This window comes from Lupinus angustifolius, chromosome LG02 (genome assembly GCF_001865875.1).
Source record: "Lupinus angustifolius cultivar Tanjil chromosome LG02, LupAngTanjil_v1.0, whole genome shotgun sequence".
NCBI lineage: Eukaryota > Viridiplantae > Streptophyta > Magnoliopsida > Fabales > Fabaceae > Lupinus > Lupinus angustifolius.
The window spans coordinates 7362800-7387095 of record NC_032010.1 but is presented as its reverse complement, the minus strand read 5'-3'; the positions used below and the strand labels follow the sequence as shown (position 1 = coordinate 7387095).

The following is a 24296-nucleotide window of genomic DNA, read 5'->3' as shown; positions in this document are numbered from 1 at the left end:
TATTTGTTTCTAACAACTAACTATTCATCACTTTTGTACATTAGAATACCATTAAACCGGTGTTGGAATTTATTCCACAAAACCGAGATGGTATTCAAATGTACTTAATAATTATGTAATAGGGGATTGCTTCGATACCATTGTACCAGCGTTAGAATTTATTCTAACAAAGCCGAGATGGGGCAAAGAAGGAATAACTTATTCACATGATTATTAGAAGTAAGTTGTAATTGGAATATTCTTGAAACCATTATACCGGTGTTGGAATTTATTTCAACAAAGCCGAGATGACGAACAAAGAATAAAATCGAGTTCACTTACTTAATCAAATAAAAGAAAACACCGACGAAGAGAAATTTTCGCTTTCAACAAATTGGCGCCGTTGCCGGGGACAATTTGTTGAGGGGGAAAACCTCTCTGAAAAACTCTTTCAACAACCTCGCCTTTAACAAAGCAATTCCTTACTTTGATTACTTTGAAGAATTTCATATAGTTATTTACCTTTACAACTTCTTGATGGCAAACATGTCATTAGGCTCTCGTATATAAGAGGGTTATCGTTCAGACGACTTAAAAAGAAGTCATATCTATATGGAGCACTCTCGCTCAAGCGAGAGCTGTCTTACTCAAGCGAGGGCACATCCATTTTTGAGGCATTTGTGGCTTAAGTGAGAGCTGTCTCGCTTAAGCGAGAAAACAATCAGTTATCTTGCTACCTATTTTAGCTCAAGCGAGAGCTGTCTCGCCCCAAGCTAAAACACTCGTTTTCTCTATACACTTCTCGCTCAAGCGAGAGCTGCCTTGCTCAAGCGAGAAGAGCCTGAATATCATTTTAATTACTCTTCTCAAGGAAAATATTTCTCATTTGTATCACATGTTTTTAAACCTTGAATTTAACAATTATCACATACATATCATTCCCATAATAATCATTCAAACATTAAAATTTAAGAGTAAACATGGTATTTGCATATATAAACATAACATAAATCAGTATAAGAAATATTGCTGTACTTAATCCAAACAAACATGCAATTGATTAAGTAAATAATAATTGTGAGAGTTTTACTTTTTGACTTTTTATGTGCCAAAAGAAATTAAAAATTAGATGGTTGATTCAAGAGTTTTTGGCTTTTAAATTTATTACCAAAAATCCACAATTTCATTTAGCATACCATATAAGCAGTGATGTTAAAACCAGACCGTACCGGTCGGTTCGACCGAAAACCGACGAACCGGACCCCTAACCGGTACGGAATGGTTGTTGTACCGGGTAAGCAATAAAACCAGTAGAAACTGGGCAAAACCACTCGATTTTGGCCAAAAACTGGTGAACCGACCGGAATATGAATGAACCGACCAGTTGCTTGGGATTTCCAAGCAGTTCAGGCAGTCTCAGTTCGGTTCTTCTTTCTTCATCTTTTCTTCTTCGGTTCTTCTTTCTTCCTCTTTTCTTCTTCGATTCTTCTTTCTTCCTCTTTTCTTCTTCAGTTCTTCTTTCTTCCTTTTTTCTTCTTCGGTTCTTCTTCACCTAATCTTCTTCATGTCTTCTTCTTTCTCCTTCCAGGGTTTTTCCTCATGTCTTTTTCTCTCTTCATTGGTTCTCCTCCCAATCTTGTGAGACAATGTTTTTCTTTTGTAACCTCTTTTTCTGTTTTTCTTGGGACATTTGAATTTTGGGGGAACCTAATGATTAGTTGAGGTGGTTCTCTCTTGTTCTAATTAATACTTAGTTGTTTGGTTTTGGTTAGAAAAAAGAGACATAGGTACTCAAAGTGGTATAACCAGTATATAGTTTCTAAAGTAGTATAAACCAGCACGTAGTTTTCAAAGTGGTATAACCCAAAGACCAAAGTAGTATTATAGACTTATAGTATTATAATATGATATATAGCTAATGGCTACTGCATTGATATATTTTTTGTGTTAAAATTCCAAATTTATAATATGTTTTGTATATTAAGTTGTAAATCAGTGTTTTCAATTTATGTTTTGAGTTTATTAAGTGAGACAAGTACTTGTGGTTTAATATTCATGTTTCTAATTTAGACTTTGGATGTGCTAAAATTGTTTGTCTATGAGAGTTTTTACTTGAATATGAACATGAATTATAAATTTATAAGCATGTTTATCCTAGTTAACCGGCATGCGGTTTAATTATTAAACCACCGATTGAACCACTATACCACTGAACCAGTACCTTGACCGGTTTGATGACCGGTACGGTATTAATAACACTGCATGTAAGTGTTTTTGTTATCATTAACAAACCCTATTAGATGGATGAACCAACAAGTGCATGTCACCTAGAAGAAAAGTGAGGAATAATTTGATAATTTTTTTATGGGATTAATAGGATAATTAAAGGGGTTCAATCTGAGAACTGGATCGGACCGGTCGGTTGACTGGTCTGATCGCTGACCAGAATTGAGAATGATTTTGGGTTGTACTCTTAAGTGAATGAGGGTTGAATTGGAGAAATTGCAGTTCGGTCGTGTTAAATCGGGTTAAACCTGAATAATTAAGAAAGTAAACCGAACGATTCACTTAAAAATTTAAAAAATGAAACATTGTGTTAACCTTTTTATCTTACTCCCTTCCAAATTGAGAAATATTACTTCAATATAATTATACATAATTATTAATTATTAATAAAATTGTAATTATATATTTATAAATAAAAAATATTAATTATATATGAAATTAATCAGTTCGATTGAACAGTTTAATCGTTTAAATCAATTAAATCTAATATGTGACATATTTTAAATTTTACATTCGAATCGGTTTCATAACATTGGTTCAAATAAATATTTATTCAAAAAATAAATAGTAAAACAAACAATATATATTCTAATTTTTATTTCTTTTTTGAAAATGAAAGAGGAATATGTTCTCTCGTAGGAAATAAAAGAGGCATTTGTTTTGGACCCCCGCCGTCACCACCTTCTTCTCCATACCACAAAGAGCTGACAACAACACAACATTGGTTCACATCATAGCACAACTCAGAGGTTGCTAAGGCTTCACAGATCAATGGCTTCTTCTTCTTTTTTATTTACTGACACTTCTCCTTCCTCCGCCTCTCGCCTCCTCCATCTCCGCCATCGCCACGCCGTTCTTCCCTTCGTACGGACCCTCCGTGTGGGGCCCACTCAATTCCCAACTCCCTTGCGCTTCTCTCTTCTCACTTCTCCCTCTCGTCCTCCTCTTCTCCCCCTTGGTATGTATCTTGCTCTCTCTCTCTCTCTCTCTTTTCCATTACATGCAATTTCCCCCTTATTGGGTTATGTGGTTTCTTGAAGAATTTGGGAGAAGCTGAGTTTAAAATGTGAACTTTTTGATAAAAACAGCTTCTGGCCTTTTCCTTAAAGATACTTTTCATTTGTTTTTTTTTTGCTCAGCGAAACAAACATAAGAATGTTAGAATATTTTTATTATTATAATAAAGTGGTTTTTTAAGAAAAAAACCCGAAACAGATAGACTCGTCTACTTCTGAGTTAATTTTTGGATGGTAATGGAAGGAAGTGAAAGGTTGGATGCATGAAATACACTTATCTAACTCTCAAGCTTAGCATTCCAATTCCTTCTCATCCAACAACGAACTCACAAACAGACCCTAAAGGTTAGTTTGGGAGTTGGATTTTGGAGGGGAAGGAAGGGAAAGGGAAGGCTTGGAAGCCATTTCATAAGTGTATTTCATGGCTCCCAAGCCTTCCCTTTCCCCCCTTCCCCTCCAAAATCCAACTCCCAAACTAACCCTAAAGATACTTCGGTTTTATTAAACATTTTGGTTCCACAAAAGAGAACATATCATAATATCTTGCTCCAAACACTGCCTAAGCAGTGATACTCTATAAATCCAGAGTATACTTCTTCTGAGAAACATAATACCATTCTTTTGAAGGTAGTTATTTAGAGAAAGATTGTAATATTCACAGCCATTGACAGGTCTAAGTACCTGATTCTTGCTTTGAAATTGTGTTTGCACCATGTTATGAAATATTTCAAAAAAACCTCCCAACTTCTGATTTTTCCTCCATTTGAGACACCCAAGTGACGCTTGTGTCATTGTCAATGAAGGTGATAAACCATCTTGAGCCAGTAATGTTTTGAACTTGTGATGGTCCCCTAAATCACTATGGATTAATGAGAAAGGTTGAGATGGTGTGTAGGATTGGGGTGGGTAATGGCTGCGTCTATGTTTAAACAATTGGCATGTTTCACACTGGAAATGCTTCTGGTTTTTAACTTTTTATTGCATGGTGAATGGAAAATCTTTTTCAAGTACATGAAATTTGGGTGGCCTAATCTATACTGCCTCAACATTTCATCACTTTCACTACTTAGAGCTGCTGCATAAGAATGGGTCTTGAGTTCTTCTGATTTTTCAATTGGGTGGAGGTAGAGTCCAACACACCCTTCATCATCACCAATCGTCTTCCCCGACTCCAAAATCTGAAATTCAAACAGGTTAGGGAATAATTTAGTAAGACATTTCAAATCTCTTGTAATCTTGCTAATGGACAACAAGTTACAATCAAGTTGTGGCACATCAGAACTGATTCAAGTGTAATATGTGGCCATGTGGTGAAATAATAATTTATCATTTATCCATGACCTGAGGATGTGTGCCATCAACTATTTGGACAGTGTAGTTATAGGGATAGGAAAAGTAACTACTAAACAGAGTAAAATCTTCAGTCATGTGATCTGAAGCTCTTGAGTCAATGATGCATGACTTTGTTTTCCCTTTGCTAGTGTTTAAGGCATGTAAAAGTTACCTTTATGAGCCACTACAGAAGTACCACTTTTTCCTGCAGTTAGCATGGTCTGCTGAAGGAGTTCTTAAGAGTCTCGATTTGTTCTTTGCTGAATGGTGATGAATTAGAAATTTAGAATTTACCTCAGCTTCTTGATGCTATGTTGCATCTGCCTTTTTTTTGGTACTGGTTGGCTTTGTAGGGTCTTCCATGTATGGTCCAGCATGTTTCCTTGGTGTGGTCTGGCCTCTTGCAATGATCACACCAGGGCGAGTTTTCTTTTATGGCAGCTGCGGCTGGTTTCCTCTTTCTGTCATTGTAGAGCTTTCAAAGGATGGAACTAAGATGGATGTCCCCAGAATGAGTTTTCTCTTGCTTTCTTCCCTTCTCACTTCTGAGAAGGCTCTCTGAACTTTGGGAAGTGCTTTGGTTCCAACTTCTATGGATCCTGCAACAAACTTTATCAAGATCCTTGTTTAGTCCCAATTGGAACTTGTAAATCCTATCTCTCCTTGTACTTCTTTTGGTCCTTTGTACAACACCATGTAACTTCTTCATATATGTCCACTTGCTGCCAATGTCTATGCATGTTAAAATACCCAGTAACCAAGGATTCTCCCTGTTGAAGGTCGCTGAGTATGTTTTTTTAATCTCAAACAGAACATATATATTTTCTATGTTGGAGTATGTTTCCTTCACTGTGTCCCATGTCTTTTGCAGTGCCATAAAACAAAAATTTCACCAATTTCATTAGTCATGGTGTTGAGTAGCCATGACATCACTTGGCTGTTTTCAAGTTGCCATTTTTTAAGGTTGATCTCCTCTTTCTCAAGGCACTAGAATGTCATGTGATGTAACCTTTCCTCCCTTTTCCTTGGAGGAAAATCTTGACTGACCTTACATATGGGGTGTAGTTGTTGACATTCAATTTATGGTCAGTGATAAGATGAGTAAGCCCATCGTGTGAGCTGGTCGGAAATTATCCAGTCTTCACCTTGAGCGATTCATTGGATTTGTGGTCTCTCATGGCTTGACAGCGCTAGGTTAGGGATAGTTCAGATCTTGCTCTGATACCATGCAGAAATATATCTTATATTTCATTGAATTGGTATATGATATAGAGGAAGTATTTATAGCATACATATGACCAAGACCTCTACGCTTATGAAGTACCGATATGAGTATCGGATACATATTGTATCTGAAACGTCGATACACATTCTTGAAAATGCAAGATACAATATGTTTGGGATACACATAAAATATGCGCATAAAATTCATAAAGCATAATAAACATATAATTGTTGTTATGAAATTCTAAATAACTAACATATTTCTTAGAAATCACTGAACACAAAATAAAAATCATGTTGTCAGAAGAAATAATTGTTTAGTGTCCACAAATAGAATAGTATAAATCCTGCTTATTTTATGTTAGAAAATGCATTTGGTCTTCCTTCTCTATCTCTATGCAATACACATGTTGTCTTTTTTCTCACTACAAGTCCACTTGGTAGATTGAATGTTATGTTTCTCTCTTCTACTTAATTGATTGTGATTGTGTGTTATGCTTTTATATCCTTTTTCCCCCTCTTAAATGCTTTGATATCCTTTTTCCCCCTCTTAAATGCTCTTGTAAGGTAGTTTGGGGGTCTGGGATGTATCAGAAAAATATTTTAATGGTATCAGAGAGTATCCAGAAAGTATCGGATTTGTAATTTATTTATTTTTCAGAAAAATTATTTTGATACTCTATGGATACGTATTGATGAAGTATTAGAGAGCATCAGTATCGGATACGTATACATGAAGGATATTGAAGTATCAATGCTTCATAGTGTACACTATTCTAGCCTGAAAATCAAGAAACTGTTCTCCATAAACATAGTAGGGTAAGAAAAAAAAATCAACTAACTAATATTCACATAAATCCAAATTAGCTGTACAAATCAGAATTTGTTGATTCTAATTAATGTAAGCTGATCTTCAATAGTTAAAATAGTGAAAGACCTTGCACTGTTTGCTTCAGATTTTGAAATCAGCAAGGTATCACTTTACTTTTTGTAATTCAAATACTACCTCAGTTTTTGATATATATGGTCTGTAGATGGATAAAGTATGTAGTTTTTGTGATTTGAGTTTAGCGGAGGTTAGTGCTGACTAAAGATGTGCTTTCCTTAATTTGAGGGAAGAGGTCTGTTTCTTGAGTCTTGATTGATTCATTTGTACTTTTAAAAATTAACCACAGGAAAAGTGTGTTTTTATTCTATGCTGCTTTGCGTTGTTGTTGTTTCTCATACGCAGAACATTGTATTTTTGAGTTCTTGAGTAGCCACATACGCATTTATTTTTGGTGCCTGCATGCATGTCTTCACATAAACACCCATGCCAAGGTTTTTCCTATGCATGCTATTGACTGAATAATAAATATTTTGCCAACCTCTGTTCATTTGTTTCCATATGGCCTTATGTGCAGCTTCCTTGACTACTGAGGCTTCTGCTAAAGTAATTGATGGGAAATCAGTGGCAAAGCAAATCAGAGATGAGGTAACAGCTGAAGTCTCTAGGATGAAAGAAGCCATTGGTGTGACTCCTGGCTTGGCTGTGATCCTTATCGGGGATAGGAAGGACTCTGCTACTTATGTGCGTAACAAGAAGAAGGCTTGTGATTCTGTGGGAATTATTTCTTTGGAAGCTAATTTGCCTGAGGATTCTACTGAGCAAGAAGTGCTGAACTATATTTCTCGCTTCAATGATGATCCTTCTGTTCACGGCATTCTGGTTCAGTTACCTTTACCTAAGGTACACTTCTATATCTCTAATCTCTTTTACATTTTTAGGAAACGTATAATATGGTATGAATTTTGAGAGTACCCCAATCTTACGTTTTTTTATGAACTATTCCTTCGTGCTTCGAAATCTACATCAACCTTTTTATGTAGGTAACACTAATACCATATTGTTTAAAAATCACTAGCTTTTATTGTTGGTATTTTAACATGTCTTCTCACAGAATCTTGTATGAAAGTTTTATTAATTTTCCTTGGTCATGTGACAGCACATGAATGAGCAAACCATCTTGAATGCTGTGAGAATTGAGAAGGATGTAGATGGTTTTCACCCACTAAACATTGGTCGCCTTGCCATGCGTGGAAGGGAACCCCTTTTTGTTCCATGTACACCAAAGGGATGCATAGAGCTACTGCACAGATATGGTGTTCCTATCAAAGGAAAGAGAGCTGTTGTGATTGGTCGGAGCAATATTGTAGGAATGCCAGCTGCACTGCTGCTGCAGGTAATATTCCATTGGGCTAGTATTTTAAATTGCGGTTGTGGTTGCATTATAATTGTGGGCCGTTGTAGTGTGGAAATTTTTGTGATTGAAAATTTGTTTTTGAACTTAATGTGGCATGATACGATCCGATCGGCCTAATGTGGTTGCATTGCAGCCCATCCACATCACTGTGATTCATTGCTATACTGCAATTGTGGAATGATGTGATTGTGATGGTTACTGTAGCCACATCAGCTGATGTCGTCTACAATTTGAAATACTGCATAGGACCAAAAGTTTAAATATTGTAACTGTTAAAAACTAGTTTTAATTAAGCGTAACTCTACTTCATTGTTTAGAATTTTTTTCTACTTCATGTATCTGTGATGTCACCAGAGGGAAGATGCTACTGTCACTATTGTCCATTCCAGAACCAGTAACCCCGAGGAGATCACAAGTCAGGCAGATATTATCATCTCCGCCGTCGGGCAACCAAATATGGTTAGGGGAAGCTGGATAAAACCTGGTGCAGTCATAATTGATGTGGGAATCAACCCAGTAGAGGTCAGTAAACTTATTTCAAGGTCTTGCTAATAGTACACTACTGGGGTTCTATCTTCATTGGTACCAGTTTTAAGGATGAATATATTTAGTGCTGAGTTCTTATGAAAATCCTAATAGTATCAAAGCTTTTTCGTAAAATATGTACAAAACCGTCTTTCATTGGTCAATTTTTGTCACCAACTGCTTTGTATCAATAAAAAAATATAGTCCAATGCATTAGGCTTCCACTTTGTGGGATCTGAGGAGGGTAGATTATTTAACCCACATGTTTGGTGTTTGTGACAGGATTCAAATGACTCTCGAGGTTATAGATTGGTGGGAGATGTTTGTTATGAAGAAGCGAGCAAAGTTGCCTCAGCCGTAACGCCAGTTCCAGGAGGAGTTGGTCCAATGACAATAGCGATGCTTCTCCAAAATACACTCATTTCTGCAAAGAGGATCCACAATTTTGAATAACTTAAATGGTCAATTGCAACCTAGTGAAAGAATGTGTATCATTTTGGGCTATCTATTTTTGTTTTTGGACTATATTCTAGAAAGAAAAACGGAAGTTTCTTCCCCTCCTGAACATCTCCAGGTCACTGAATTTGCATCATTATGTGATGCACAAACTTTCTAGGACATTGATGTTGATGTTTTAGAAAGAAAAACTCGGAGATCATGCAGCAATCAATTCAATAATCTTAGGCATACTTAGAGTATGAAATTAAATGATTGCTAGAGGTAGTATTACAGTAATGTAAACTAAAGTCTGTTGCAACATAAGCTTGCTGTAGTTTATGAAGTTTAATTTATTGAAAGAAATAGCGTTAATATGTTTTTTGACCATACATTTATTGCTCACAATGATTTTAGTTGTTGATTCTTTTTATTTAAACTAGTAGGATACCCGTGCATTTGCACGGGTTGATGTGTTTTATTAGTGGTAGAAATTTAAAGAATTAAATTTCAAAGTTGTATAATAAAAGAGAAAGAAAATATTGTTATATTGTAATATTGTGTAATAATTGACATATTTTATGATAAATATTATGGAGTATAACCTTAGCTTTGTTAGTTTGTATTTAAACTCATAAAGTTGAAATAAATGACACATTAGAGTTTAGGAAAAATAATAATAATGTAATATATTAATCTTAAAGTAAAAGTAAAATACATGTTATAGGTTTTGGAAAAGTTTCTTATAAACAACATTTGTTGTTGACATTAGAGTTTTGCCATCATTATCATGTATTAATATATTTCATCTTTTTTTACTTTGTACACTTTAAATTGCCATATATAATTGTGTGAAAACTATATTTTTACTTCTTTTTCTACTTCACTTATACATTGACTTAATGTCTCACAATATTGAATTGCCTGAAAACTATATTTGAAAAAAGTAAAATCAAGGTTATAATTCTACATTCAAATGATAATTTTATAAATATTTGTTCGTAAATAAATAGTATATGCTTCTGAACTTATATATGTTTAAAATTTATTCATTTATCAATAATTTTGAGTCACACCATGAATTACAAAAGGATGGTGGATATTTACTTAACTAAAGATAAAATAGTAATGTAAATAAGCCATAAATAGAGGATATTTAATTTGATTAACACATGCAAGTTTTAAAAATTATTATGACTGTGATTTTTTGATTCTTGCATGTGTTAGGATAATAATTATGGATGCATTTATTCATCTATTATTGAAGTGGTTGATATATTTCATTGCATGACCTTCCCAAAGAGCAAAATTATTGATAACAATATAGAAAAACACTTAAAATCCTTCATGTTGAAGTTGACTTCTTTTAAGTTTGTCTTAATCTCGGAGAATATTAGTTCATCAAAAACTCCGATAAAATTTATTTGAGTTAATAAAAAAGTATTATCAATGTTGCATATAATTAAAGTAAGTTTTGAGTTAAAAGGCTTTGACTGAACTAAAATGAAAGAAGTATTTTGATCTAACCTACTAACAAATTAGTACGAAAATTCCCAGCTAGTATGTCATTGTTGCTTAATTTTTAAAAATTAAGTTAGAAAAATTAGAAACATTTATATAAATAAATGAAACAAAACTATTGATAACAATATAGAAAAACACTTAAGATCCTTCATGTTGAAGCTGACTTCTTTTAAGTTTGTCTTAGTCTCGGAGAATATTAGTTCATCAACAACTCCGATAATATTTATTTGAGTTAATAAAAAAGTATTATCAATGTTGCACATAATTAAAGTAAGTTTTGAGTTAAAAGGTTTTGACTGAACTAAAATGAAAGAAGTATTTTGATCTAACCTACTAACATATCAGTGCGAAAATTCCTAGCTAGTATGTCCTCAAATTTTTTGAAACAATATTCACATACTGCAATATCAGGAATGTCTTTCTCTTTAAGTGTTGTACCAGTAATAAAATATCATTATGCACGATATTAAAATTGTCCATAACATAGGTCTCATGCTCTTTCAATTTATGACTCCACTCATTGAATTCATCTTTCCTAACATTAACTTGTATCTATACATAAAACAATATAATATTATAAATGAAAATTGTATGAATTAAATGTATTATTTGAAATCATATATATTACAACCTCACTGTCTACCAATATCATTTCAAGATACGTTAGTTTTGGTGGCATTTGAACATAACAAAGATCAAAATTCTAACAACAATCTTTCATAGTTGTTTAGAGTCATTTAAATCTTTTATCATATCAAATGGGCGTGATTTTGTCATTAACCGGTGGAAAAAAATTAATTAGCTTTGAACATTTAGAGATAGTAAAAAAATAATCATATAAATAACCACATATTCTTCTCCTTCTCCTTCTCCTATCATTCCAATATGTATGATATATCATTACAAAATAGTCTAACACCTAGTAAACATTGATAATTATTGTTAAAATAAAATGTAGAAACATCACAAACCTATTTTGTAAGCCCAGGTTCTAGTGAACATACACTAGATCATTCAATCTCCTATGCTCCAATTTATTCCTCTTCTTTGTGCGTATCCTTCCAAATACACTCTAATTTCTTTCACAACTAGATGAAGAAGTTGTTTGGCTCCAAATTTGAATAGCTAATTTGGATACCATAGGAGCACTAAATTCAAATTGTGACCACCATTGATCTAAAAAATATTACAAAAATATTAGTATGCCATTAAAGTATTACACTTCCAAACAATATTTCAATAAATTGAAAAAATTTAAAAATTAAATCTTACCTGGTCGCAAGTGTTTAACTGTTTCAATTGACATAGTATTGCCAAAACTTCAAACTTTGTCGTGATAGATACAACTTCGTTTGAAAAACTCGGTCTTGCTTGTTGTAACTTTTGCTTGTAAAACATCAAGCCAACCTTGTTGAACCTCTGGTTTGATACAAAACTCCTCCTTATCATAGTAGAATGTTGGATTCAAAAAGTAGGTTGCACAATATAATTTTGTTCGAAGTTGTTTATCCTATCTTTACTTTATAATTCTTGTATAAGACTTATTCAAAGACTTTTTATTCATTAACACACTCTTAATAGTTTTTCTTGCTCTACGCCTTCTATCATACACATAAGGTAGAGAATGCTTATTATTAGCATCAACAATTCTTAACAAATGAATTAGTGGACCACAATATTGACAATAATGGTGCAGTCATTCTGATGTGAACCCAAATAAGCCTAAGAAGGATAATGAAGAACTAAGAAGCATAGGTGGGCCCATGACAAGGGCAAGGACCAAACGTGTGCACAATGCACTTAGTCTACTCATAAAAGACATCAAGGAAATTACCCCAAGCTCAAACCAAGGGAGTCCTCACCTCTTTTATTATATACTTTACATGTGGGCCAAAGTGGGGAAAATAATTCCCAACCCTTTTAGTAGGGTACGACCATGTTCTAAGCATGGCTAGGACATATTTATTGTGACCTAAGAATGTCCATCAAACATTTAATTTGTCTTTTGTTATTTGAATTTCAGAATAAATGATTTTTTGAAGAGCATTAATTACAGTCAACACCATTAAAGATGGCATGAGAATTTCGTGCAACTCATTCAAATCAAGTCAATGATGGTTAATTCTATGGAGTAATTCGTGCAAGACTTAACTTTTAGTCAAGCATGATTAATTCTTGAAATGTATTTCGTGCAAGAGATTAATTCATGATGTGTGTTTGTGCAAACCATTAAATCACTTCAAGAGTGATTATTCCTTGGAGTTTTCGTGCAATACCATTAATCAAGTCAAGCATGGTTAATTCAAGAGATCATTTTCGTGAAATGCATTCAAAACCCACATTGACTCATGAAGACCAAGGCATTTAAGGGTAGCCGAATTCTTCTCAAAGAATTAGGGAATCCTAGACTAAAATGCATTGTTACTCTCACTTGGTTAAAGCTTTGCATGGAACTCAAGACTTCCATTAACTCGTGTGGACCACAACCTTCAAAAGGGGGCCGAATTCTTCATAAAAGAGTAGGGAATCCTAGGCTAAATGCTTTGTTCCTTGCAAATCAATTAAGGTTTTTCATAGAATTCAAAGTTTCCATTAATTTGTATTTTTAATTATTTAGGAGTTCCCATAAGGAAATTTACCTTGGATATTTCGAATAACTCATGGTTGGAATAGGATCCAATGTAACCAACTATGAAGTGTTTTCCTATAAGTGTAACTTTCGGATGGATGAATGGACAAGTTTGATTTTGAGTAAAAATTAAGGATTCTTCCTTTGTGTGAGAGTATTGTCTTCTCCAAACTTCTTGGCTGAACCAAGATTAAAAGTTCCTATCAAGAACCACGTTCTTGTGGCGAACATCACCCGACTTATCAACTTCTTTGTTGTGGCGCCTTTCACCCTCACTTCTTTACCATATTCTTTTATCTTACATTATTTCTTNTTCACAAGAAACGATCCTACAACAAAGGCAATCCACAAAGAGGTTGTCATCAAACGATCCTACCATGTTCTTGTGGCGAACATCACCCGGCTTATCAACTTCTTTGTTGTGGCGCCTTTAACCCTCACTTCTTTACCATATTCTTTTATCTTACATTATTTCTTTGCTGCCCAAATTTCATCTTAAAAACAACCCCTAAAACTGTGGCTTTAGTAACACCAAACAAGATAGATTGTTTCAGAAAGAATCTCCAAAAGAGGTTCTCATCACATTCTAAAACCTATTATCCATAACATAGCTCCATAAATCTTTTTTCTTTCTTATCCCTGCAATATCTAGAATCAATAAAATCTCTACTTGTTATCAAAGATTGTAAATCATGTTTGTGTTCAATGAATGTTGTTGCAAAACGAGTTGCCCCAAAACGTATTATTTCTTTCCACCTTTGTCTTTTGCATAGCCATGCCAACAAAAACCCATGATTAAACACAAACTTTGTTATATATACACTATTAGCTAAATTACTCACATGCTCCTTTTTCCAATGTCTCCTAAAATCAAATTTAAACAATGTGCAGCACAAGGAGACCAATATATAGATGGAAACTTCTTATTTAACATAGCTCATATAGCCTTATAATTTGCAGCATTGTCGGTAACTAAGTGCACAACATTGGTTACTGCAACAAACTCAACTAACTCAATAAACAAATTGCAAAGTGTTTAAGCATCTTCAACAATATCAGATGCATCAATAGATCTAATAAAAGTTATTCCCTTTGGAGAATAAACAAGAAAATTGATAAGCTGCCTATTTCTTTGGTCTTGTCAACCATCGGCCATTATGGTGCAACCAGTTTCTTTCCAAAAATTCCTAAAAGTCTCTACTAACAACTCGACTTCCTTCTTCATTTCATACAATAAATTAGATCTAGTAGCATAATAACTGGGACCTTTATAACCAAAAACAATTGCAGCAATTGCATCTATCATAGTTTGATAGTAAACTGAATTTGCACAATTAAATGGAATGCAACAACAATAAAAGTATCGAGCAACTGTCATATCTGCCCTATGAATAGCATCTTTACCTACAAATCCCATTTTGATTGAAGGTTGAGCTCTCGAAGTAGTTCTTAGAGCAAAGAAATTTTTTATACTCTGATTTTGTCTTTTATTTGTTGTTTATATTTCTTTACCCTTGGTCATATCTCCTTCATGTTACATAACATTTTCCTTATATGGATCTTCTTCCATTGAATTTAATTAGTCCCTCTTTTTCTACTACCACTAACTTGATCCAAGTGTTCTCTAAGTTGACGCTTAACATCAAAAGAGACTAAAAGACAAGGTAGAACATCTCCCTTTTCTCCTGCAAGATGTTGTTTAATTCGATGTATTCCTTCATCTTTGTAACATTTTGAGCAATACAAACATTTTAACATTTTCTTTCCTTCAACATCTTGTAGTAATTGACAATTATCTCATGTTGGATCAGATTTTGCTCTAATAAATTAAGTAGTAGGAGCTAATTTGTATTTAGAAAACTTGCAGATGATGTCATATATGAAATTAAACAATTTACCAACATTAGAGCATAGACACCACCAATTAATCACACCCTCAAAATTAAATTTTAATTTAGTATAAAATGATACAATGTTCTCACAATATTATCTACTTGCTATATATTATTATAAAAATTCAACATTGAATAATTCTCATCATAATATATTAACAATGAAATAATGAATCAATATTGAATAAATACAGTATAAACGTTGTTAAATGTCTACTTTCTAAATAAGACAATATCTCTTTCAGACATTCTACCAAACACATGACAAACATGTCCAACTCCACCATATTTACAATAGATTTGTTAAATCACCAACGACTCCAGCTACATTCAACCTTAACATATTCCAATACTATAAAATAACATATTAGTAATGAGATCTTACGCAAATTGTTCATTCTTTCTCCTCTAATGTACAAGTCAAAGAGTGTTCATGTGTTCCTCAATGATCAATGCAAGTTGCAAATACAAATAAAAAATGTCATCTCTAAACAAATTGCAAAAGTTATGAAAAAAATACAAAATTAGCAGCAATTGATAAATAATATTTACCATTACACTCTAACCTTGTGTTATAAACCAATGAACCATAGCCAAAACCCTAGAACATCATAGCTGCATAACTTCACAACAAATAAATACTTGTTATTTATTGTGTAAATGCAAACATCAAGATTGAATCAAAAAGAAATAAATGAGCTAAAATAAGATAACGATTTACCTTATGCGTGAAGAGAAAAACCAAAAACCAAAAACTTGTTTGAAGAGAGAAACTAAAAACAAAAGAGAGAAAAATGTCATGAAGAAGAAGAAAAGTAAGAGAAATAATAAATTGATTGATATGTGTATTATTGTATGTGAGGTTTTGTTTTTGAATTTGAAAAAATTTCCGCTCACTAAAGGTGTTATCTTTAACAGCGTTTTCTTCAATAAGCGATGCTAAAAGTGTTATCTTTAACAATGCTTATTGAAGAAGTGTTGTTAAATATATGAAGTCTCGTCTTTAACAGTGTTTTCTTCAATAAGCATTGTTAAAGATAACACACATTTAACAGCGTCTGCTTAAATAAGCGTTGTTAAAGATAACATCTTTAACATCGCTTATTGAAGAAGTGTTATTCAATATATGAAGTATGATCTTTAACAACGCTTTAATTGTTAAAGATAACACCTTTAACAACGTTTTTTTTAATGAGCGCTGTTAATTATTTTCTGCCTTATATTTAACCGCGTTCAACACATAAGCGTTGTTAAATATGCGTTGTTAAATACCAATTATGGCATAGTGAATCAATATTGTTTTAAACATTTATAACGAGTTAAAGAGATTTTTTTTAACTTAAAAAAAAAAGGAATGAATATAAAATAAAATAGGATCATCCATATACATACTCTCAAAGTACAGATTAATGTATTTACAAGAAACTACAATTCTGATTTCAATTTTGTATTTTAATTGCATGTGATCCTAAACCTTAGTATTTCAGGGAGACAACAAAAAACACTTAAATATTTGTTCAAATAAAATTTAGCATTAATCAAATACTTGTTTATGATGTATGTGAAAATATATCATATTTAAACATTATTTTATATGTAAATCTATATCTAAATTTTAATTTTAATAAAAAAAAATTGCATCATAGAAGATTTGGTTTCTACTTAACATATGCTCTCTATTTATAGTCGATGAGAATTAGAAATCAATTATTCTACTTCCTAATGTAATTTTTTCATGATCAAATTTGGATTTATTGTTGCCAATATAATTTATCAAATCCAACCAGGTTAAATTTATTTTAAATCCTACATTATCTTCATTTTATTTTATCTTCTAGCAAGTGGGATATCATTACATCAAATCATATTTTTCATTGTATTGATCTTAATCAAAAGTGCTTATAATTAAATTTGTACAACACAACAAATAAATCATACTTAATCTGAACTAAGTTATAATGCAAAAAATATTAATCAACATCATAATTTAGATAGAGATTTGTATGTAAAATATGGATTAAATATGATGTATTTTCGCACATATTATTTTATTTATATTTTTAATTCTTTCCGAATGCCGCAATGAGAGATAAGAAAACTCAAGGAAAAGTCAAGTAAGCTAAATGATGTAAATTAGGGGGAGGTGTAATGAATTCCAACTTAATATCACTGAAGAAATTTTATAGCATAATTATATGATTTATGGCATTTGTCCTGGTGTAAGATACACAGTTCTATACAGTATATCATTTTTTATAGTATTATTATAAAATTTATTTTATAAGGAACTCAATATACGGTACATAATGCGTTGAACCCAATATGCAATATGTAGGATAAAAGATGACAATGTAACTATATTTTATGCATGATCAAAATAATTATCCATTTGAAAGATGGATATGTGGTCCAATTTTTATGATCAATGAAAATTTATTAAAGAAGCATAAGGGTTGCTAACTCAATACAAGATAGAGATAAGATAATGTTTAGGTTACAAGCATCCTTAATGCAAGATCTAGGCACCAAGTAGAAAAAGGGCATGACTCTTAAACCAAATTTAGAAGAATATCAAGACCAAGATCTCACTTGGATTAATTCCATCATGAGATTGTCGTTGAAGTTCTCCCCTTCAAAAATGGCTTCGTGACGCATAAGCCATATAGACCAAACTACTGAGAACCACAACATCCTCCATATACTTATCTCTTTTAGGTTATGGCAATAAGTATCATGCATAGATAAGAAAGTGTCACTGTTTTGTGGTAAATGAACGGGGATACTAAACCTGCCATAAAACCTCATCCACACCTCTATAGAAAAATTACAAGAAAAAATAGATGATCCAAAGACTCACAATGATTCAAACAGAAGACACAATTCAAATAATCTAGTCTAATGCTCACATTCCTTTTAGCTAAAGCACCCTGTGTTGACAATCTACCCCTAAGAAGTTTCTAGATAAGACAACACACCTTTGGTGGAACACAAGACATACAACATCTTCTAAGCATGTTCCCTTCATCCACACAAACTGAAGAGATCAGGTGAAGATAAGCTGATTTAACCATATTATTCTCATAATTATTCAGGCTCCACCTCCACAAATCAGTCATATCTAGCCTACAAGAATGATTCTGGATTAGGTTGTATAAATCTCTCACCAAGGCTTCCTCACGTCTAGTAAACTTCTTCTCCACTAAACCAACCACGGCCATTTATCATTGCTCCAAAAACCAGAATCAACTATCAAAACTTGTCTATTAATAGCCAGATTATATAGTCTAGGGAATATATGTCTAAAAGATTTTTTTACCACACAAAGTATCTTCCCAAAACAGATTTCTCCTATTGTCCCCAATTGCCTTCAAAATACAATTCTCAAACATCTTTCCTATAAAACCCTGCCTCGATCCTCCCTTTCATAAGTCTCTCCACCAAATTGAAGAAGAATTGGAAGCATTTACAACAACATTCGTTTTATACTTGGAATTTATCACAGTAATCCAAAAGGCACCAACTTCCATCAATCTCCTCCATTTCCATTTATTAAGAAGAGAATAATTGAATAGAGACAAACTTTTGACTCCCATACCACCAACATTTTTTGGTTCACATACGACATCCCAACAAACCCAAGCAATACCTCTTCCTACTATTCTATTCCCCTAAAGAAATGTTCTCTAAATACTCTCAATTCAATTTATCAATGTTTTGGTAGCCCTATACAAGGATAACATATAAATTGGAACACTAGTCAGAATCGAGTTCAAAAGCACCAATCTCCCACCAAATGATATATGCCTACACTTCCACCCCCTAAGTCTTCTCGCTACTGAATCAATCACAAATATCCAAGCTGCATATTTTCTTGGATTAACTCCAACCAAAAGTAAGTATTAGATGGAAAGTAATAGGGGAGGAGAGGTGAATTAGTTGTTGGGATAAATAGCCAAATTTTATGCTTGTTATATCAAAGTGTTTGTGCAACGGAATGTTGATGCAGAAATCAACCAAGTTAAAGACCATAAGTAAACACATAAAGAGAGTAGAAGAAGAAGATTGCACAAATAATTTTATATTGGTTCACCTTCTTGTCCATCGAAAGTTACATCCAGTACTCTTGCCACACAAGAGATCTTTCCACTAGATAATTTGAGTTGCAATTATAAATTCTTTCCCCGAGACCCTTGTAACCTACACACTCACAACTATCTACCCTTGGAAAATAACATTTCCAAGTGAACTCTTTCCCCTTTCTCACCACACTCTTGTGATGAGAAGTTGACAACATGATAAATGATATAACAATGGTAGGATTACCTTTACAAGTTTGACAATTGCTATAAATTGCAATCCTTTTGCTTAGAAATATATACTTAGTAAAAAATGCTCTTATATGTTTGAAACTTTAGAACTTAGTACTTAAAGCAACTTCATAAAATCTGAAAGTTTGGAAACAAAGTTGCAAAAAAGTGTAGATATTGTTTTACTATGATATAAAAATTTCGTGTATCACTTGTGAGTTTTGAATTGAATGTCCTAGTGCCTTTAGCTAGGATTCCAATCAATCAAAGTAACCTTCCATGAAGAGGAGGCACTGTTGGAATAAAACCCAATCACTTTGGATTAAAGCTGTTCATTTAAATTTGAAAATCTGGTTTCCAATAGCTATGGATAATCGATTGTCACAATGGTGTAATCTATTGCCAAAACTTTATGTCCAAAGTAATAATCGATTAATACAAAATAATAATCGGTTAGGAAGTATCAGTTATGCTTTGTAATTGTTTTCTTAGTCAGGTAACCTATTACGTAGATCTAGTAACATGCTACCAACTGCCACACAGTTCAGGTAACCTGTTATCCAAATCTAATAATTTGTTACTCAAGTCAAGTAACTAGTTACTTAGCATTATTGACATTGTTTCAAGACTTATTCAATTCTATTGAAAATAGTTTTGATTCCTTTGAATTTCTTTGAGCATTGCTACTAATTATAAATTGAGCATAAGGATAAAAGTACGTATTGAAGACTTAAACTCTAACATCCTTGAATCTTCTATGTCTTCATAGACTTCTTCCTTTTTCTTCTTTTTGTGATCTTGGTGTCTTCATCAAAATCGTGTCAAGGCTAGGAGTAAGATCCTCTTCAAAATCTCCACCGCTTTGATGATGACAAACCAACATCCTTTGAAATTTGGGATTTGAATTTTTCTGAGCTTCAGCATACTTCATATGGTATGACTTTGTTTGACTTTGAGTATACTCCCCTTATCTTGTATACTCCCCCTTTGTTTTATTATATGTGCTTGAGAAACTTTAACAGAAAAATACACAACTCCAACTTTTCTCCCCCTTTTGACTTCATCAGAAAGAAGAAAAGCTAGGTGTTCAGCACAATAGACATATATATAGCAAAGGGTAACAAGATATATAGTTTGACTTATGGAAAAGCCAAGGTCGGAAATTCTTTTAAAATAACCGTATGAATTTGTGATTAATATCAAATGCTATAAGATAATGGAATAAACATGACATAATCATAACATTCATTCAAACATTTAAACGGAATTCATACATGACTAAAAGTTAAAATAACAAATAACAACCATAAACCTGTAGTTTTAAAACAACACCAGCAACAACAACAAAACTAAGCAAAATCGTAGTCCACTAAACTACTACTTCTAAGAATATGGATCAGCTCGTTGAGTATCCAAGTCCATATAATCTAATCAGTTTGTCAAACGTCGAAGCTCTTCTTGGACTTGATGGTGCGTAGTATCAAGAGCATCCATCCTATTAGTGATGTAGCCTCGAAGCAAAAATAACTCGTCCATAATCACCTGATTAGAAGGAGTGGAGTCAGATAAAGAAGATTCAACATAAAATGAGGGTCGAGTACTAGAGTCAGGAGAAGGATTTTCTAGGTTAGCAGTCTGTTGATCACCATGATGCTTATAAATCATGTCGGTGGTATCTCGAAAGAATCTCATATTGTGGATCACATCCACATCAAATTTGTTATCCCGAGCCTCAAGTGGATCTTAGACTCTCCAGCAAAAGATACGCTAGAATACTCAAATATTGTAATTATGATTATAGCATAAGACCCTCTAAAGGCTCATATTTGTTTCATTATCATTAACGTCCAATTAATTGACACATTATGTTTGATGACGTACATCAATTGTAGTTTCATATCATTTAATTGTGAATGATTTGAAATCTTTGGAACCACGATGTAACTCAAAAAGTAATGAAGCAAACAATCCTCTAGGTTTAAATTTCCTACAAGTAAAATGTTCTAGTTTCTAATAGAATCACCGACAGACATTTGCTTACGCAGTTCAATTTCCCTATTTGAATATCTACACATAGAGTAATAGAAATTCATATTATTATACCCTTCTAAGGCACATTGAATACTTGATTCTACTATCGTCCCTAAGTATGACATATTACCGCAAATAGAACTTAAAGTTCTGAAGTCTATGGCAATTTATTTGCCTTTGACAAAAGAGAAGACTTTATTCTTCTTGAAATTTAAATTTTAGTAAAATACACGTACAAGTTCAGGATAATATGAACAATAAATTTCACAAAATTCAAAGAGTTTTTTATGCTTAAACATGGTAGAGAAAATGAAATCATTATTCTCCAAAGAACTTAACATACCATACTTTGGAGTAAAAATGGGTCTTTGTATGAAGTGCTCCTTGAAGACTTTGCATTGGTCCTCATTAGCAAGAAATTGCGCCAAGTCCAAAGTCTTGATCTCATTAGAGGTTTGTTTCCTTTCTTGAGTCACATTAGTGCGTTGTTTCTTGGTTGTGGAGGATGAAGCCATGAAGTTGAGTTTTTGTAAACTTAGGTTTTTGAGGTTTGGAGATTTAGGGGTTTTTGATTTTGACCTCTAAACATGAAAATGATGGTTGGAATGGTTAGAGCAACACAAATTTGCTTTTTACAAGACCATGAAACTATAGCATTTCCGAGAATATGACAAGTACCATTTGTATTTTGCTTTTAGTTTTACATCCAGCAAAATCTGGATCTAAATATCCCACCAAGTCACATAAATTTCCTTTGTGACACCATAATCCTATATCAATGTTTGGTAATCCCAATGGTTTTTTTCTCATGATTACAAAGTCAATTTTACAAGAGTTTAATAAGTAACAAAGGTTTACTGTGATTTGTGAAAAATCCAAAGTTTGTAATAAATACAAACCTTTAATGAACCAAAGGTTCTGGACGAAGTAAAGTAATTGCCGTTTCAAAATATATGCTATGATGGGTCATTTTGGGCACATAGTGTGAAATGGGGTCTCACAACCATTGCACACATGAGTCTTTACTTGGAATTCCATTTTGTGGTAGATTAACACCGAAAGAGCTTTCTAAAGTGGAGATTTTATCAATGAACGTTGGAAGGCCTAAACATTTCTTTGCACCTTAGAGATGAAATTCCTAACAATTGCAAAAGTAAGGAAGATGATATGGATGTTGTGAACGACATTTTGTAGGTCAATACAAGTGCCATTAGATTACTGTATTCGTTTAGTATTATTATCATGGATAATAGTATATGATTAACAAATGCAAACTTCCATTGCTTGAGATTGTTTGTCACACGTCGACGAATAAGACATTTAGTGTTTCATTTTTTTATATGGGGGCTGAGAAGTTTCCAAAGTTCCTATGAGCATTACAATAATTGAAATGTTTGATTGAAGATGATAAAGGCCTACCAGAGTTCATTGTAACCATGTTGCCTTAATCTTCGTAATCGATAATGTTTTTCTGAAGGCAACTCATTTATTGTGTCAATTTCACATCGACAAGAATGTTTGGTGAAGCATGTAAGGATTGTCCAAAAATCTCATAATATGTTGAGGACACATATCTGATTGACAAGACAAAAGAGCAATTTATAAATGCATAGACTCCTAAGTCATAAGTGTATGCATCTTGGAAATCCAACTTCTAATAGGTAGTGTAATTTCACTTTTAACATATTACCTACAATTCTCCATTGAATGAGTCTTCTATTCAATTTGTGTTAACAAGGCTCAAAGTGCACATGCATCGTTCAAGAAAACACTCAAGATAACATAGGGGATTTGTGCAAATATTTTGGATTGATGTGGAAGATGCTCATATGTCAGCACAATGGTATATTAGGTTTTCCAAAGAATCATAACGGAAGTCAAGCGACGGGTGAATGACCAGTTCTATAAGGGCCTGTGGGGATTTGTGTCACATGCATGTAGACTATATAGCCAATAATGTAGACGCTCTTGATAAAAAGAAATGTGAAATAGTGATTTGTGATTGCAAAATTATAACAATTCATGGATTACAGTGCCCATGCGAGCTTTCCAAGTATAAAGATGAGAAAATGTGCATTACATTGAATGTATTTCATGATCATTGGCAAAGACATTTGTTATACGAAAAGAATATAAGAACCCGAGAGCTTCTTAAGATTGTGATTCATAACCATTGATTAATGAATTTTTCTAACAGTTACCAAGTAGCGATAGGGGTGGAAAGAAGAGACTTATGAATAGACTTTATCAACTACTATACTCATACACAACATCATTGGTGCCACCTAAAGCTAAGCCAAAGATAAATGGTCGTCTCAGAAGTTAAGCGGGAGAGAGAGCAATATCCAACACAATCGGAGCTACAAGGTGAAGAAAGTGATGTTATAGTTATTGAAAGTTTATCCTAGGCATTCACGTCCCAAGTTCCCAACCCATACCATAAAGCCAAAGCGGGAATCAAGAATTTGCGCAAGTTTCCTTTGGTTCTTCAAGGCCATATTGAGGAAATCAATGACATTCAAGGAGATGCAATTATGTTTCCGACTACTTTCCATTTACAACTTTGGAACTAAATAACATTTTATGTCAACCAGTCATGAAGTGATTAGTGATGACACAATATAAAGAATTGTATGTATAGAGAATGACCCACAAATTGTATAATTATAAACATGCCAAGAATTCACTATTCATAAGTAAAAATGCTCCAATTGATCGACATCATTGAATGAGTCTTTCTGATATCGTACCAGTTATTGCATCATGTTTGCTTCATTATGTCTTAACATTGGTGAATGTATGACATATCTACAACACATATTATCACCAGGAGAGAATCCATGTATTTGGACTATTGGATATATTGCAAGTAA

At 33.2% G+C, this 24296-nt stretch overlaps 1 protein-coding gene and 1 long non-coding RNA gene across 2 annotated transcripts; one reads left to right on the top strand and one right to left on the bottom strand.

Annotated features, from left to right (window-relative positions):
* On the top strand, positions 2888–9417 carry LOC109334874 (bifunctional protein FolD 4, chloroplastic-like). The gene is made up of 5 exons (XM_019570864.1): positions 2888–3223; positions 7241–7566; positions 7823–8059; positions 8435–8602; positions 8888–9417. The coding sequence occupies exons 1-5, from the start codon at positions 3037–3039 to the stop codon at positions 9056–9058; spliced, it is 1089 nt and encodes a 362-aa protein (XP_019426409.1). The 5' UTR covers positions 2888–3036; the 3' UTR covers positions 9059–9417.
* LOC109334913 lies at positions 5464–22615 on the bottom strand. Its single transcript, XR_002106158.1, has 3 exons — positions 22606–22615; positions 13366–13372; positions 5464–5587 (listed from the first exon to the last, which is right to left on the bottom strand). It is a non-coding gene; the product is annotated as an uncharacterized LOC109334913 (long non-coding RNA).